The 16351-nt window shown below is 33.0% G+C and overlaps 1 protein-coding gene across 1 annotated transcript in view; it reads left to right on the plus strand.

The window, feature by feature from the left end:
• LOC148941250 (bile salt-activated lipase-like) overlaps positions 1-16351 on the plus strand; it is a 113838-nt gene that overhangs the window by 33079 nt on the left and 64408 nt on the right. Inside the window, exon 2 of the mRNA XM_089104686.1 lies at positions 13856-14012. Within this exon, the coding sequence (XP_088960812.1) occupies positions 13895-14012 (118 nt within the window). The 5' untranslated portion in view covers positions 13856-13894. The remainder of the gene's footprint in view (positions 1-13855; positions 14013-16351) is intronic.

Consider the following 16351-nt stretch of genomic DNA (forward strand, 5'->3'; position numbering starts at 1 on the left):
TATATCTTTATTCTCTTTACTCCTTATTCTCTATTGGTTCATTTGATTCAAATCAGTTCTATGTTTATTCATTTGATTCAGGTAGTTCTACCTAATCAGTTTCTGTTTCATTTGCATTTTTAGTTGTCAAATGAAACTCATCCTAGTCCAAATCTACCAGTTGTGGTTTTTATCCACAGTTATGCTCTCTCTATTGGTTTAACATATTATCTATTATATTTTTCTTCATTTTGTTTACTCCCTTTATGTCTTTTTTCTTTTTTCTCCGTATTCTCTATTGGTTCATTTGTTTCAAATCAGTTCAATGTTTATTCATTTGATTCAGATAGTTCTACTTTTTCAACTGCTGTTTCAGTTGCATTTTTATTTGCCAAATGAAACTCATCCCAGTACAAGTCTACCAGTATTGGTTTTTATCCACAGTCATGCTCTCTTTATCGGCTTAACACATTCTTTATTATATTTTTCTTCATTTCGTTTACTCCTTTTATTTCTTTATTCTCTTTTTTCCTTATTCTCTATTGGTTCATTTGCTTCAAATCAGTTCTATGTTTATTCATTTGATTCAAGTAGTTCTACCTAATCACCTGCTGTTCATTTGTATTTTTAGTTGCCAAATGAATCTCATCCCAGTCCAAATCTACCACTGGTGGTTTTTATCCAAAGTTATGCCCTCTTTATCGGCTTAACACATTCTTTATTATATTTTTCTTCCTTTTGTATACTCCATTTATTTCTTTATTCTCTTTTTTCCTTATTCTCTATTGGTTCATTTGATTCAAATCAGTTCTATGTTTATCTATTTGATTCAGGTAGTTCTACCTAATCAGCTGCTGTTCATTTGTATTTTTAGTTGCCAAATGATACTCATCCCAGTCCAAATATACCAGTTGTGGTTTTTATCCACAGTTATGCTCTCTTTATCCGCTTAACATGTTTTCTATGATATTTTTATTTATTTTGTTTACTCCCTTTATTTCTTTATACTCTTTTTTCCTTATTCTCTATTGATTCATTTGATTCAAATCCGTTCTATGTTTATTCATTTGATTCAGGTAGTTCTACCTAATCAGCTGCTGTTCATTTGTATTTTTAGCCGCCAAATGATACTCATCCCAGTCCAAATATACCACTTGTGGTTTTTATCCACAGTTATGCTCTCTTTATCGGCTTAACACATTCTTTATTATATTTTTCTTCATTTTGTTTACTCCCTTTATATCTTTATTCTATTTTTTCCTTATTCTCTATTGGTTCAGTTGATTCAAATCAGTTCTATGTTTATTGATTTGATTCAGGTAGTTCTACCTAATCAGCTGCTGTTCATTTGTATTTTTAGTTGCCAAATTATACTCATCCCAGTCCAAATACGCCAGTTGTGGTTTTTATCCACAATTATGCTCTCTTTATCGGCTTAACATACTCTGTAATATATTTTTCTCCATTTCGTTTAGTCCCTTTATATCTTTATTGTCTTTTCTCCTTATTCTCTACTGGTTCATTTCATTCAAATCAGTTTTATGTTTATTCATTTGATTCAGGTAGTTCTACTTATTCAACTATTGTTTCATTTGCATTTTTAGTTACCAAATTAAACTCATCCCACTCCAAGTCTACCAGTTGTGGTTTTTATCCACAGTTGTGCTTTCTTTATCGGCTTAACTTATTCCCTATTATATTTTTCTTCATTTTATTTACTCCCTTTATTTCTTTATTCTCTCTTCTCCTTATTCTCTATTGGTTCATTTGATTCAAATCAGTTCTGCGTTTATTAATTTGATTCAGATTATGCTCTCTTTATCGGCTTAACATATTCTCTACTATATTTTTCTGCATTTTGTTTGCTCCCTTTATTTCTTTATTCTCTTTTCTCCTTATTCTCTATTGGTTCATTTGATTCAAATCAGTACTATGTTTATTCATTTGATTCAGATAGTTCTACCTAATCAGCTGCTTTTCAGTTGTATTTTTAGTTGCCAAATAAAACTCATCCCAGTCCAAATCTACCAGTTGTGGTTTTCATCCACAGTTGTGCTTTCTTTATTGGCTTAACGTATTCTCTATTATATTTTCTTCATTTTGTTTACTCCCTCTATATCTTTATTCTCTTTACTCCTTATTCTCTATTGGTTCATTTGATTCAAATCAGTTCTATGTTTATTCATTTGATTCAGGTAGTTCTACCTAATCAGTTGCTGTTTCATTTGCATTTTTAGTTGTCAAATGAAACTCATCCTAGTCCAAATCTACCAGTTGTGGTTTTTATCCACAGTTATGCTCTCTCTATTGGTTTAACATATTATCTATTATATTTTTCTTCATTTTGTTTACTCCCTTTATGTCTTTATTCTTTTTTCTCTGTATTCTCTATTGGTTCATTTGTTTCAAATCAGTTCAATGTTTATTCATTTGATTCAGATAGTTCTACTTTTTCAACTGCTGTTTCAGTTGCATTTTTATTTGACAAATGAAACTCATCCCAGTACAAGTCTACCAGTATTGGTTTTTATCCACAGTTATGCTCTCTTTATCGGCTTAACACATTCTTTATTATATTTTTCTTCATTTTGTTTACTCCCTTTATTTCTTTATTCTATTTTTTCCTTATTCTCTATTGGTTCATTTGCTTCAAATCAGTTCTATGTTTATTCATTTGATTCAAGTAGTTCTACCTAATCACCTGCTGTTCATTTGTATTTTTAGTTGCCAAATGAAACTCATCCCAGTCCAAATCTACCAGTGGTGGTTTTTATCCAAAGTTATGCTCTCTTTATCGGCTTAACACATTCTTTATTATATTTTTCTTCATTTTGTTTACTCCCTTTATTTCTTTATTCTCTTTTTTCCTTATTCTCTATTGGTTCATTTGATTCAAATCAGTTCTATGTTTATCTATTTGATTCAGGTAGTTCTACCTAATCAGCTGCTGTTCATTTGTATTTTTAGTTGCCAAATGATACTCATCCCAGTCCAAATATACCAGTTGTGGTTTTTATCCGCAGTTATGCTCTCTTTATCCGCTTAACATGTTTTATATTATATTTTTATTTATGTTGTTTACTCCCTTTATTTCTTTATACTCTTTTTTCCTTATTCTCTATTGATTCATTTGATTCAAATCCGTTCTATGTTTATTCATTTGATTCAGGTAGTTCTACCCAATCAGCTGCTGTTCATTTGTATTTTTAGTTGCCAAATGAAACTCATCCCAGTCCAAATCTACCAGTTGTGGTTTTTATCCACAGTATGCTCTCTTTATCGGCTTAACACATTCTTTATTATATTTTTCTTCATTTTGTTTACTCTCTTTATTTCTTTATTCTCTTTTTTTCCTTATTCTCTATTGGTTAATTTGATTCAAATCAGTTCTATGTTTATTCATTTGATTTAGATAGTTCTACCTAATCAGCTGCTGTTCATTTGTATTTTTAGCCGCCAAATGATACTCATCCCAGTCCAAATATACCACTTGTGGTTTTTATCCACAGTTATGCTCTCTTTATCGGCTTAACACATTCTTTATTATATTTTTCTTCATTTTGTTTACTCCCTTTATATCTTTATTCTATTTTTTCCTTATTCTCTATTGGTTCAGTTGATTCAAATCAGTTCTATGTTTATTGATTTGATTCAGGTAGTTCTACCTAATCAGCTGCTGTTCATTTGTATTTTTAGTTGCCAAATTATACTCATCCCAGTCCAAATACGCCAGTTGTGGTTTTTATCCACAATTATGCTCTCTTTATCGGCTTAACATACTCTGTAATATATTTTTCTCCATTTCGTTTAGTCCCTTTATATCTTTATTGTCTTTTCTCCTTATTCTCTACTGGTTCATTTCATTCAAATCAGTTTTATGTTTATTCATTTGATTCAGGTAGTTCTACTTATTCAACTATTGTTTCATTTGCATTTTTAGTTACCAAATGAAACTCATCCCACTCCAAGTCTACCAGTTGTGGTTTTTATCCACAGTTGTGCTTTCTTTATCGGCTTAACTTATTCTTTATTATATTTTTCTTCATTTTAATTACTCCTTTCATTTATTTATTCTCTCTTCTCCTTATTCTTTATTGGTTCATTTGATTCAAATCAGTTCTATGTTTATTCATTTGATTCAGGTAGTTCTACTTAATCAACTGTTGTTTCATTTGCATTTTTAGTTGCCAAATGAAACTCATCCTAGTCCAAATCTACCAGTTGTGGTTTTTATCCACAATTATGCTCTCTTTATCGGGTTAACATATTCTCTACTATATTTTTCTTCATTTTGCTTACTCCCTTTATATCTTTATATCTCTTTTCTTCTTATTCTCTATTGGTTCATTTGATTCAAATCAGTTCTATGTTTATTCAATTGATTCAGGTAGTTCTACCTAATCAGCTGCTGTTTCATTTACATTTTTAGTTGTCAAATGAAACTCATCCTAGTCAAAATATACCAGTTGTTGTTTTTATCCAAAGTTATGCCCTCTCTATAGGCTTAACATATTATCCATTATATTTTTCTTCATTTTGTTTACTTACTTTATCTCTTTATTCTCTTTTCTCCTTATTCTCTATTGGTTCATTTGATTCAAATCAGTTCTATGTTTATTCATCTGATTCAGTTAGTTCTACTTGATCAGCTGCTGTTCATTTGTATTTTTAGTTGCCAAATGATACTCATCCCAGTCCAAATATAACAGTTGTGGTTTTTATCCACAGTTATGCTCTCTTTATCCGCTTAACATGTTTTCAATTATATTTTTATTTATGTTGTTTACTCCCTTTATTTCTTTATACTCTTTTTTTCTTATTCTCTATTGATTCATTTGATTCAAATCCGTTCTGTGTTTATTCATTTGATTCATGTAGTTCTACCCAATTCAGCTGCTGTTCATTTGTATTTTTAGTTGCCAAATGATACTCATCCCAATCCAAATATACCGCTTGTGGTTTTTATCCACAGTTATGCTCTCTTTATCGGCTTAATACATTCTTTATTATATTTTTCTTCATTTTGTTTACTCCCTTTATTTCTTTATTCTATTTTTTCCTTATTCTCTATTGGTTCATTTGATTCAATCAGTTCTATGTTTATTGATTTGATTCAGGTAGTTCTACCTAATCAGCTGTTGTTCATTTGTATTTTTAGTTCCCAAATGAAAGTCATCCCAGTCCAAATCTACTAATTGTTGTTGTTATCCACAGTTATGCTCTCTTTATCGGCTTAACATATTCTCTATTATGCTTTTTTTTATTTTGTTTAGTCTTTATATCTTTACTCTCTTTTCTCCTTATTCTCTTTTGGTTCATTTGATTCAAATCAGTTTAATATTTATTCATTTGATTCAGGTAATTCTACTTATTCAGCTATTGTTTCATTTGCATTTTTAGTTGCCAAATGAAACTCATCCCGCTCCAAGTCTACCAGTTGTGGTTTTTATCCACAGTTGTGCTTTCTTTATCGGCTTAACTTATTCCCTATTATATTTTTCTTCATTTTATTTACTCCCTTTATTTCTTTATTCTCTCTTCTCCTTATTCTCTATTGGTTCATTTGATTCAAATCAGTTCTGCGTTTATTAATTTGATTCAGATTATGCTCTCTTTATCGGCTTAACATATTCTCTACTATATTTTTCTGCATTTTGTTTGCTCCCTTTATTTCTTTATTCACTTTTCTCCTTATTCTCTATTGGTTCATTTCATTCAAATAAGTTCTATGTTTTTTCATTTGATTCAAGTAGTTCTACCTAATCAGTTGCTGTTTCATTTGCATTTTTAGTTGTCAAATGAAACTCATCCTAGTCCAAATCAACCAGTTATGGTTTTTATTCACAGTTATGCTCTCTCTATTGGTTTAACATATTATCTATCATATTTTTCTTCATTTTGTTTACTCCCTTTACTTCATTTTGTCTTTATTCTCTTTTCTCCATATTCTCTATTGCTTCATTTGTTTCAAATCAGTTCAATGTTTATTCATTTGATTCAGGTAGTTCTACTTTTTCAACTGCTGTTTCATTTGCATTTTTATTTGCCAAATGAAACTCATCCCAGTACAAGTATACCAGTTGTGGTTTTTATCCACAGTTATGCTCTCTTTACCGGCTTAACATATTCTTTACTCCCTTTATTTCTTTATTCTCTTTTTTCCTTATTCTCTATTGGTTCATTTGATTCAAATCAGTTCTATGTTTATTCATTTGATTCAAGTAGTTCTACCTAATCACCTGCTGTTCATTTGTATTCTTAGTTGCCAAATGATACTCGTCCCAGTCCAAATATACCAGTTGTGGTTTTATCATCAGTTATGCTCTCTTTATCGGCTTAACATATTCTCTATTATATTTTTTTTTATTTACTCTCTTTATTCTCTTTTTTCCTTATTCTCTATTGGTTCATTTGATTCAAATCAGTACTATGTTTATTAATTTGATTCAGATAGTTCTACCTAATCAGCTGCTTTTCAGTTGTATTTTTAGTTGCCAAATGAAACTCATCCCAGTCCAAATCTACCAGTTGTGGTTTTTATCCACAGTTGTGCTTTCTTTATCGGCTTAACGTATTCTCTATTATATTTTCTTCATTTTGTTTACTCCCTCTATATCTTTATTCTCTTTAGTCCTTATTCTCTATTGGTTCATTTGATTCAAATCAGTTCTATGTTTATTCATTTGATTCAGGTAGTTCTACCTAATCAGTTGCTGTTTCATTTGCATTTTTAGTTGTCAAATGAAACTCATCCTAGTCCAAATCTACCAGTTGTGGTTTTTATCCACAGTTATGCTCTCTCTATTGGTTTAACATATTATCTATTATATTTTTCTTCATTTTGTTTACTCCCTTTATGTCTTTATTCTTTTTTCTCCGTATTCTCTATTGGTTCATTTGTTTCAAATCAGTTCAATGTTTATTCATTTGATTCAGATAGTTCTACTTTTTCAACTGCTGTTTCAGTTGCATTTTTATTTGCCAAATGAAACTCATCCCAGTACAAGTCTACCAGTATTGGTTTTTATCCACAGTTATGCTCTCTTTATCGGCTTAACACATTCTTTATTATATTTTTCTTCATTTTGTTTACTCCCTTTATTTCTTTATTCTCTTTTTTCCTTATTTTCTATTGGATCATTTGCTTCAAATCAGTTCTATGTTTATTCATTTGATTCAAGTAGTTCTACCTAATCACCTGCTGTTCATTCGTATTTTTAGTTGCCAAATGAATCTCATCCCAGTCCAAATCTACCAGTGGTGGTTTTTATCCAAAGTTATGCTCTCTTTATCGGCTTAACACATTCTTTATTATATTTTTCTTCATTTTGTATACTCCATTTATTTCTTTATTCTCTTTTTTCCTTATTCTCTATTGGTTCATTTGATTCAAATCAGTTCTATGTTTATCTATTTGATTCAGGTAGTTCTACCTAATCAGCTGCTGTTCATTTTATTTTTAGCTGCCAAATGATACTCATCCCAGTCCAAATATACCAGTTGTGGTTTTTATCCACAGTTATGCTCTCTTTATCCGCTTAACATGTTTTCTATGATATTTTTATTTATTTTGTTTACTCCCTTTATTTCTTTATACTCTTTTTTCCTTATTCTCTATTGATTCATTTGATTCAAATCCGTTCTATGTTTATTCATTTGATTCAGGTAGTTCTACCTAATCAGCTGCTGTTCATTTGTATTGATAGCTGCCAAATGATACTCATCCCAGTCCAAATATACCACTTGTGGTTTTTATCCACAGTTATGCTCTCTTTATCGGCTTAACACATTCTTTATTAGGTTTTTCTTCATTTTTTTTACTCCCTTTATTTCTCTATTCTCTTTTCTCCATATTCTCTATTGGTTCATTTGTTTCAAATCAGTTCAATGTTTATTCATTTGATTCAGGTAGTTCTACTTTTTCAACTGCTGTTTCAGTTGAATTTTTATTTTTCCTTATTCTCTATTGGTTCATTTGATTCAAATCAGTTCTGCGTTTATTCATTTGATTCAGATTATGCTCTCTTTATCGGCTTAACATATTCTCTACTATATTTTTCTGCATTTTGTTTGCTCCCTTTATTTCTTTATTCTCTTTTCTCCTTATTCTCTATTGGTTCATTTGATTCAAATAAGTTCTGTTTTTTCATTTGATTCAAGTAGGTCTACCTAATCAGTTGCTGTTTCATTTGCATTTTTAGTTGTCAAATGAAACTCATCCTAGTCCAAATCAACCAGTTGTGGTTTTTATTCACAGTTATGCTCTCTTTATTGGTTTAACATATTATCTATTATATTTTTCTTCATTGTGTTTACTCCCTTTACTTCATTTGGTCTTTATTCTCTTTTCTCCATATTCTCTATTGGTTCATTTGTTTCAAATCAGTTCAATGTTTATTCATTTGATTCAGGTAGTTCTACTTTTTCAACTGCTGTTTCATTTCCAGTTTTATTTGCCAAATGAAACTCATCCCAGTACAGGTATACCAGTTGTGGTTTTTATCCACAGTTATGCTCTCTTTATCGGCTTAACATATTCTTTACTCCCTTTATTTCTTTATTCTCTTTTTTCCTTATTCTCTATTGGTTCATTTGATTCAAATCAGTTCTATGTTTATTCATTTGATTCAAGTAGTTCTACCTAATCACCTGCTGTTCATTTGTATTTTTAGTTGCCAAATGATACTCATCCCAGTCCAAATATACCAGTTGTGGTTTTATCCACAGTTATGCTCTCTTTATCGGCTTAAAATATTCTCTATTATATTTTTTTTATTTACTCTCTTTATTCTCTTTTTTCCTTATTCTCTGTTGGTTCATTTGATTCAAATCAGTACTATGTTTATTCATTTGATTCATATAGTTCTACCTAATCAGCTGCTTTTCAGTTGTATTTTTAGTTGATAAATGAAACTCATCCCAGTCCAAATCTACCAGTTGCGGTTTTTATCCACAGTTGTGCTTTCTTTATCGGCTTAATGTATTCTCTATTATATTTTCTTCATTTTGTTTACTCCCTCTATATCTTTATTCTCTTTACTCCTTATCCTCTATTGGTTCATTTGATTCAAATCAGTTCTATGTTTATTCATTTGATTCAGGTAGTTCTACCTAATCAGTTGCTGTTTCATTTGCATTTTTAGTTGTCAATGAAACTCATCCTAGTCCAAATCTACCAGTTGTGGTTTTTATTCACAGTTATGCTCTCTCTATTGGTTTAACACATTAGCTATTATATTTTTCTTCATTTTGTTTACTCCCTTTATGTCTTTATTCTCTTTTCTCCATATTCTCTATTGGTTCATTTGTTTCAAATCAGTTCAATGTTTATTCATTTGATTCAGGTAGTTCTACTTTTTCAACTGCTGTTTCAGTTGAATTTTTATTTGCCAAATGAAACTCATCCCAGTACAAGTCTACCAGTTGTGGTTTTTATCCACAGTTATGCTCTCTTTATCGGCTTAACACATTCTTTATTATATTTTTCTTCATTTTGTTTACTCCCTTTATTTCTTTATTCTCTTTTTTCCTTCTTCTCTATTGGTTCATTTGATTCAAATCAGTTCTATGTTTATTCATTTGATTCAAGTAGTTCTACCTAATCACCTGCTGTTCATTTGTATTTTTAGTTGCCAAATGATACTCATCCCAGTTCAAATCTACCAGTGGTGGTTTTTATCCAAAGTTTTGCTATCTTTATCGGCTAAACACATTCTTTATTATATTTTTCTTCATTTTGTATACTCCATTTATTTCTTTATTCTCTTTTTTCCTTATTCTCTATTGGTTCATTTGATTCAAATCAGTTCTATGTTTATCTATTTGATTCAGGTAGTTCTACCTAATCAGCTGCCGTTCATTTGTGTTTTTAGTTGCCAAATGATACTCATCCGAGTCCAAATATACCAGTTGTGGTTTTTATCCACAGTTATGCTCTCTTTATCGGCTTAACATATTCTCTATTATATTTGTTTTCTTTTATTTACTCTCTTTATTCTCTTTTTTCCTTATTCTCTATTGGTTTATTTGATTCAAATCAGTTCTATGTTTATCTATTTGATTCAGGTAGTTCTACCTAATCAGCTGCTGTTCATTTGTATTTTTAGTTGCCAAATGAAACTCATCCCAGTCCAAATCTACCAGTTGTGGTTTTTATCCACAGTTGTGCTTTCTTTATCGGCTTAACGTATTCTCTATTATATTTTCTTCATTTTGTTTACTCCCTCTATATCTTTATTCTCTTTTCTCCTTATTCTATGTTGGTTCATTTGATTCAAATCAGTTCTATGTTTATTCATTTGATTCAGGTAGTCCTACTTATTCAACTGCTGTTTCATTTGCATTTTTAGTTGCCAAATGAAACTCATCCTAGGCCAAATCTACTAGTTGTGGTTTTTATCCACAGTTATGGCTCTCTTCATCAGCATATATTTTTCTTTTTTTTTATTTACTCCCTTTCTTTCTTTATTCTCTTTTCCTTATTCTCTATTGGTTCATTTGATTCGAATAAATTCTATGTTTATTCATTTGATTCAGGTAGTTCTACCTAATCAGCTGCTGTTCATTTGTATTTTTAGTTGCCAAATGAAACTCATCCCAGTCCAAGTATACCAGTTGTGGTTTTTATCCACAGTTATGCACTCTTTATCGACTTAACATGTTCTCTATTATATTATTCTTTATTTTATTCACTCATTTTATTTCTTTATTGTCTTTTCTCCTTATTCTCTATTGGTTCATTTGATTCAAATCAGTTCTATGTTTATTCATTTGATTCAGGTAGTTCTACCTAATCAGCTGCTGTTCATTTATGTTTATATTTGCCAAATGAAACTCATCCCAGTCCAAATCTACCAGTTGTGGTTTTTATCCACATTTGTGCTCTCTTTATCGGCTTAACTTATTCTCTGTTATATTTTCTTCATTTTTTACTCCCTTTATATCTTTATTCTCTTTTCTCCTTATTCTCTATTGGTTCATTTGATTCAAATAAGTTCTATGTTGATTCATTTGATTCAGGTAGTTCTACTTATTCAACTGCTGTTTCATTTGCATTTTTAGTTGCCAAATGAAAGTCATCCCAGTCCAAATCTACCAGCTGTGGTTTTTATCCACAGTTGTGCTTTATTTATCGGCTTAACTTATTCTTTATTATATTTTCTTCATTTTGTTTAATCCCTTTATATCTTTATTCTCTTTTCTCCTTATTTTCTTTTGGTTCATTTGATTTGGTGTGCGTGTAACTCAACCCCCGTGTAACTGAATAACCGTATAACAGAACCACTGTGCAACAAAACCCCCGTATAACCGAACCCCCGTGAGACTGAACCCCCTTGCAACTAAACCCCCGTACCACTGAACTCTCGTGCTACTGAACCCTCATGCAACTGAACCCCCTTTAACTGAACCCTCGTGCATCTCAACCCCCGTGCAACTCAACCCCATTTATTTAAACCCCGTGTTACTGAACCCCCATGTAACTGAACACCCATGTAACTGAACCCCCGTTCAACTTAACCCCCGTATAACCGAACCCCCAAGCAACTGAACCCCCGTGCAACTGAACCCTCGAGCTACTGAACCCTCGTTCAACTCAACCACCGTACTTACATTGGGTAAAACACAATAGGGTTAGGAATCATAGTTATTTAACTATGGTATAGTTATTTAACCTTTAAACTGTTTTAAATAAAATGGCCGTCCCAAAATTTAGATATGATGTATTTGGGGGAAAAATAGGGTGGGGTGAAAGCCCTCCGATCACTTTTAAATCTGAAAAAGTGCACTGGAAATTTTGATTTCCAATCGAATGAGCCCCCCCCCCAAAGTTCATACAAAATTTATTTTACAAAAACCTTATGTGTTAGCAATGAGCAACTAGCTCAACTTACAGCCCTTGCTCCAGATGATGCAGGTGGGGTTGTTAACCCCAAAGGCATGGTTATTTGATTTTCAGACTATTTTGAACAAAATGTTTATTTTTATTTTGATCGTATGTATTTGGGGGGGATGTCGGTTAAGAGGGAAAGGCTGATTGTCCTATGATTACCTTTGATTCTTCGAAATTGAACTTGAACTTTCAATTTTCAATCGAGTGAGCCTCCTTCAGAGCTTTTACGATCATCCCTTCTATAAAAACCTTAAATTTTAACAATTGGTAACTTGCAATAACATACAGATTGCTGACACAGGTGTATCAGCAATTTTTTTTTTGGAACAGCTTAGCGTATCAAGATGAAACTTTTGGGGCATCTACCTGTTACTACTACTATTAATACTGCTACTGCTACTACGACTAATTCAACACTATTATTACTTCTACTGCTCCTACTACGACCTCTGCTACTATTAAACTAGCACTACGCATATCAAGTTGAAAATTTGACAAAATGAGGTATTTGAGGTGGAACTTGAACTAAATCAAAAGACCACTATGTGCATGCAGATTTTCAAAATGGCATACCTCAAAAAGGGATTTGTGTATTAAGTTGGAACTTTCAGAGAGTGCTTAAAGGGAAAGTCAATTCACCAAAAGGAAATATGTGCATGCTCAGGCCTGGATTTACCACTAGGTCCCTAGGCCTGGACCTAGAAGTGCATAATGCTAGCAGGAGCAATAAATTATCACTGAGTAATTTTTTCCAGACAAAAACTGAACTGATGTGATTTATCGTCGCCAGGTGCACTCTGCCGCCACGCTGCCTATTCACAGAAAAGTAACTTTAAAACAACACAGGAATTCCATGGTCACTTATAAACTGTCAGATGTCTCCCAAGAATGGTAGCTGATAATTAAGTATTACCCCTCTCTTTCATCACTTTCTGCTCATCAGTTGTGTTCGCTTAACACAAAGTTACATGGTTACATGGTTACACACAGTTAGATTTACATGGGGGTTCAGTTACACGGGGGTTTAGTTAAATGGGGTTGAGTTGCACGGGGGTTGAGTTGCACGAGGGTTCAGTTAAAAAGGGTTCAGTTGCACGAGGGTTCAGTAGCACGAAGGTTCAGTTGCACGGGGGTTCAGTTTCAACGGAGGTTCAGTTGCTCGGGGGTTCTGTTGTACCGGGGTTCAGTTGCACGGGGGTTCAGTTACATGGGAGTTCAGTTACATGGGGGTTCAGTTACACGGGGGTTTAGTTAAATGGGGTTGAGTTGCACGGGGGTTGAGTTGCAGGAGGGTTCAGTTAAAGGGGGTTCAGTTCCACGGGGGTTCGGTTATACGGGGGTTCAGTTGCATTGGGGTTCAGTTACATGGGTCTTCTGTTACATGGGGTTCAGTTACACGGGGGTTTAGTTAAATTGGGTTGAGTTGCACGGGGGTTGAGTTGCACGAGGGCTCAGTTAAAGGAGGTTCAGTTGCATGAGGGTTCAGTAGCACGATGGTTCAGTTGCACGGGGGTTCAGTTGCACGGGGGTTTGGTTATGCGTGGGTTCAGTTGCATGGGGATTAAGTTGCACGGGGGTTCGGTTATATGTGGGTTCAGTTACAGGGGTTCAGGTGCTTGGGTTTAAGTTACACGGGGGTTAAGTTACAATGGAAGAACTTGATTCAAACCAGTTCTATGTTTATTCATTTGATGAAGGTAGTTCTACCTATTCAGCTGCTGCTCATTTGCATTTTTAGTCGCCAAATGATACTCATCCCAGTCCAAATCTACCAGTTGTGGTTTTCATCCATGGTGGTGCTTTCTTTATTGGCCAAACTTATATTTACACTCCGTATGCATTTATGGACGCGGAAGTAGTACTCGTCACTATACACTTTTTTCTCTTTATTCTCTATTGGTTCATTTGATTCAAAGCAGTTCTATGTTTATTCATTTGATTCAGGTAGTTTTACTTATTCAACTGCTGTTTCATTTGCATTTTTAGTTGCCAAATGAAACTCATCCCAGTCCAAATCTACCAGTTATGGTTTTCATCCATGGTGGTGCTTTCTTTATTAGCCAAACTTATATTTACACTCCGTATGCATTTATGGACGCGGAAGTAGTACTCGTCACTATACAGTACAGGCTAGGACCACTAGGTGAGTTTCATGTAGGCTATTTACGATTAGATAGGCTATTATTAAGATATTTAACAATCAAAAGAACTAAAGAGATACACAGTTCTGAATCTCAACTGAATAATACGATACTCTAAGAAGCACTTCTAAGAGTGTGCAGTGCACACCATATTCTTGATTTGTTGTGACTTTTTATTCTTATGACTAGATATTAACTTTTTATTCTTATGAATCTTCATTTTTGGCCCTTGGAGAGATACGGGGTAAAAATTACCGTCAGTATGTTCCTGGCTTTCTTCCATCCGTATTATTTGCTTATATTTCCCAGCTAAAACAGTTTTTACTCATCGGATATATAATATCATTTTCTAAGTCACTTTACTTTATTACACTACTAAATGCAGACGACATGACATTACTATTAAATTACTACGTACTGCACAAGGGCACGCGCAGAAAATTTTCCCGGGGGAGGGGCAGATACCAGAGTATTGGAGGAGAAATAAATTCCGTGGTAAAAAAAAATACAAAGAAGTATATCGTTGATCAGTTAAGCATCATTTTTGAGTTTTAACCAGTTAGCTACTATGTCAAACAAGTATGGAACAAAAAATTACCACCAATGTCAGATAAACAACTGAAGACCTATTACTATTAAATCAGTAAATCAAACTCCAGATTTGGCTTTCATTTTCATCAAATGGGGTATTTCAAAGTTGTGGGCGCTTCAGAAGACGGAAGATTTGTTAGATATTTTCCAGAGGAATTGTCTACACTTCTCATATAGACTGATCGGTTCTAGGTGTCTACCCCCCTCCCCCTTGGTAATTACCCCCCCCCCCCCCACCCCAGAAAATATTCCCTGCGGAAAATGCCCCCCTGCCCGGTAAATCCCCCCTGGGGAAAATAAGACTTTCCAAATTTGAGAATTTTATTCGAGTTTTATTTTTTAATTTCTGCATGGGGAAGGAAATTCGGCACTTGTATATTATGTGCCGCTCACTCAAGTCTACGCTGTGTAAAATTTGAGAACACACCGTTTTTTTCGTTAGTTTCCTCGTTACTCTTGAAAAAACTTGGGCTATAGATTTGCACATTAGGGGGGGGGAGAGGGGGTAAAGTATAGCAGGACAAAACATATGGGAAATATATAATTTGGGCTATATATTTGCACATAAGGGGGGGGGGAGGGTAAAGTATTTTGACAGTTTGAAGTCAGAAAACAATTATTTCTTGATATATGACCCCTAAAAAATTAAAGAAGAATAGCAAGGTATCTGGAAATTTTGTTAACTAAGAAAAAAAAACAGTATAAAGTAAATAAATGTTTCATTTAAGTGTTTTTTTTATGTGTTAAATGGTTTTTTTTTCAATGACCTTTTTTCCAAGTATTAGGCTAAGTACTATTATTAGATTAATGTAGTGTTTAATTTAAGTGTTTTATGATGATCGCTGATCAAAGTTTATGTTTTTTGTGCCTTTCTAATTTTACACAGCGTAAACTTGAGTGAGTGGCGCATAATACACAGGTACCAAAATTCCTTCCCCCAACGGAAATTAAAAAAATTAAACTGAAATAAAATTCTCAAAAAGCCTTTTTTTCCATGGCGGGTGTTTTCCGGGGGGGGGGGATTTTTCGCGGTTGTATTTTGCACGGGGGGGGGGATATTTTATAAGGGGGTAATGGCCGGGAGGGGGGTAAACGCCGGCCACCAGACTGGTCATGATACCTTTAGACTGATCATATTTCAAACAGCGAGTGGTACATAAATGTGATTCTATACCGGTATAGAAAAACCAAGACTTTCGCTATAAAAAAAGAATGGTTACTATTTTACTAATACTTTTACTAATTGCTATACATTTTACTATTCAATGTAAGCCATTTATTTGTAATTTATTTAGAATCATTTGTTGATTAATTATTAATTATTTGTTGATTTATTAAAAGATCAACATTTTAATTCACAAATTCTGGTATCTTGACTAAATTCCCGTTCGGGTTTAAGCTAAAAGTTAAGTTTCATTATTATCAAAGAAAAGCAAGCAAAATTCCTAATAGGATAAGACCTAATAGGATACAACCAATGAAATAGACACAGGATGATCATTATAGACTTTAAGGGGTAAGGGGTAGGGGGTAAATATAATCCTAGTTAAGGGGTAAAATTAGAATTTTACCCCTTAACTAGGATTATATTTTAAAAATTAAGAAAAGAATAAAAAAAAAAAATTGGACTTACGTTTCTAGCTTGACAAAATATGAGCGAAAACCAAGACCAAACTGACTCCTGGTAGGGTACGACGCAATAGTGCTTGTAGCACTATTACTAGTTCATAAGAATGCCCTTGAGAGTATT

The sequence above is a fragment of the Artemia sp. Qi Xiang Cuo genome, chromosome 18 (genome assembly GCF_049724085.1).
Source record: "Artemia sp. Qi Xiang Cuo chromosome 18, ASM4972408v1, whole genome shotgun sequence".
NCBI lineage: Eukaryota > Metazoa > Arthropoda > Branchiopoda > Anostraca > Artemiidae > Artemia > Artemia sp. Qi Xiang Cuo.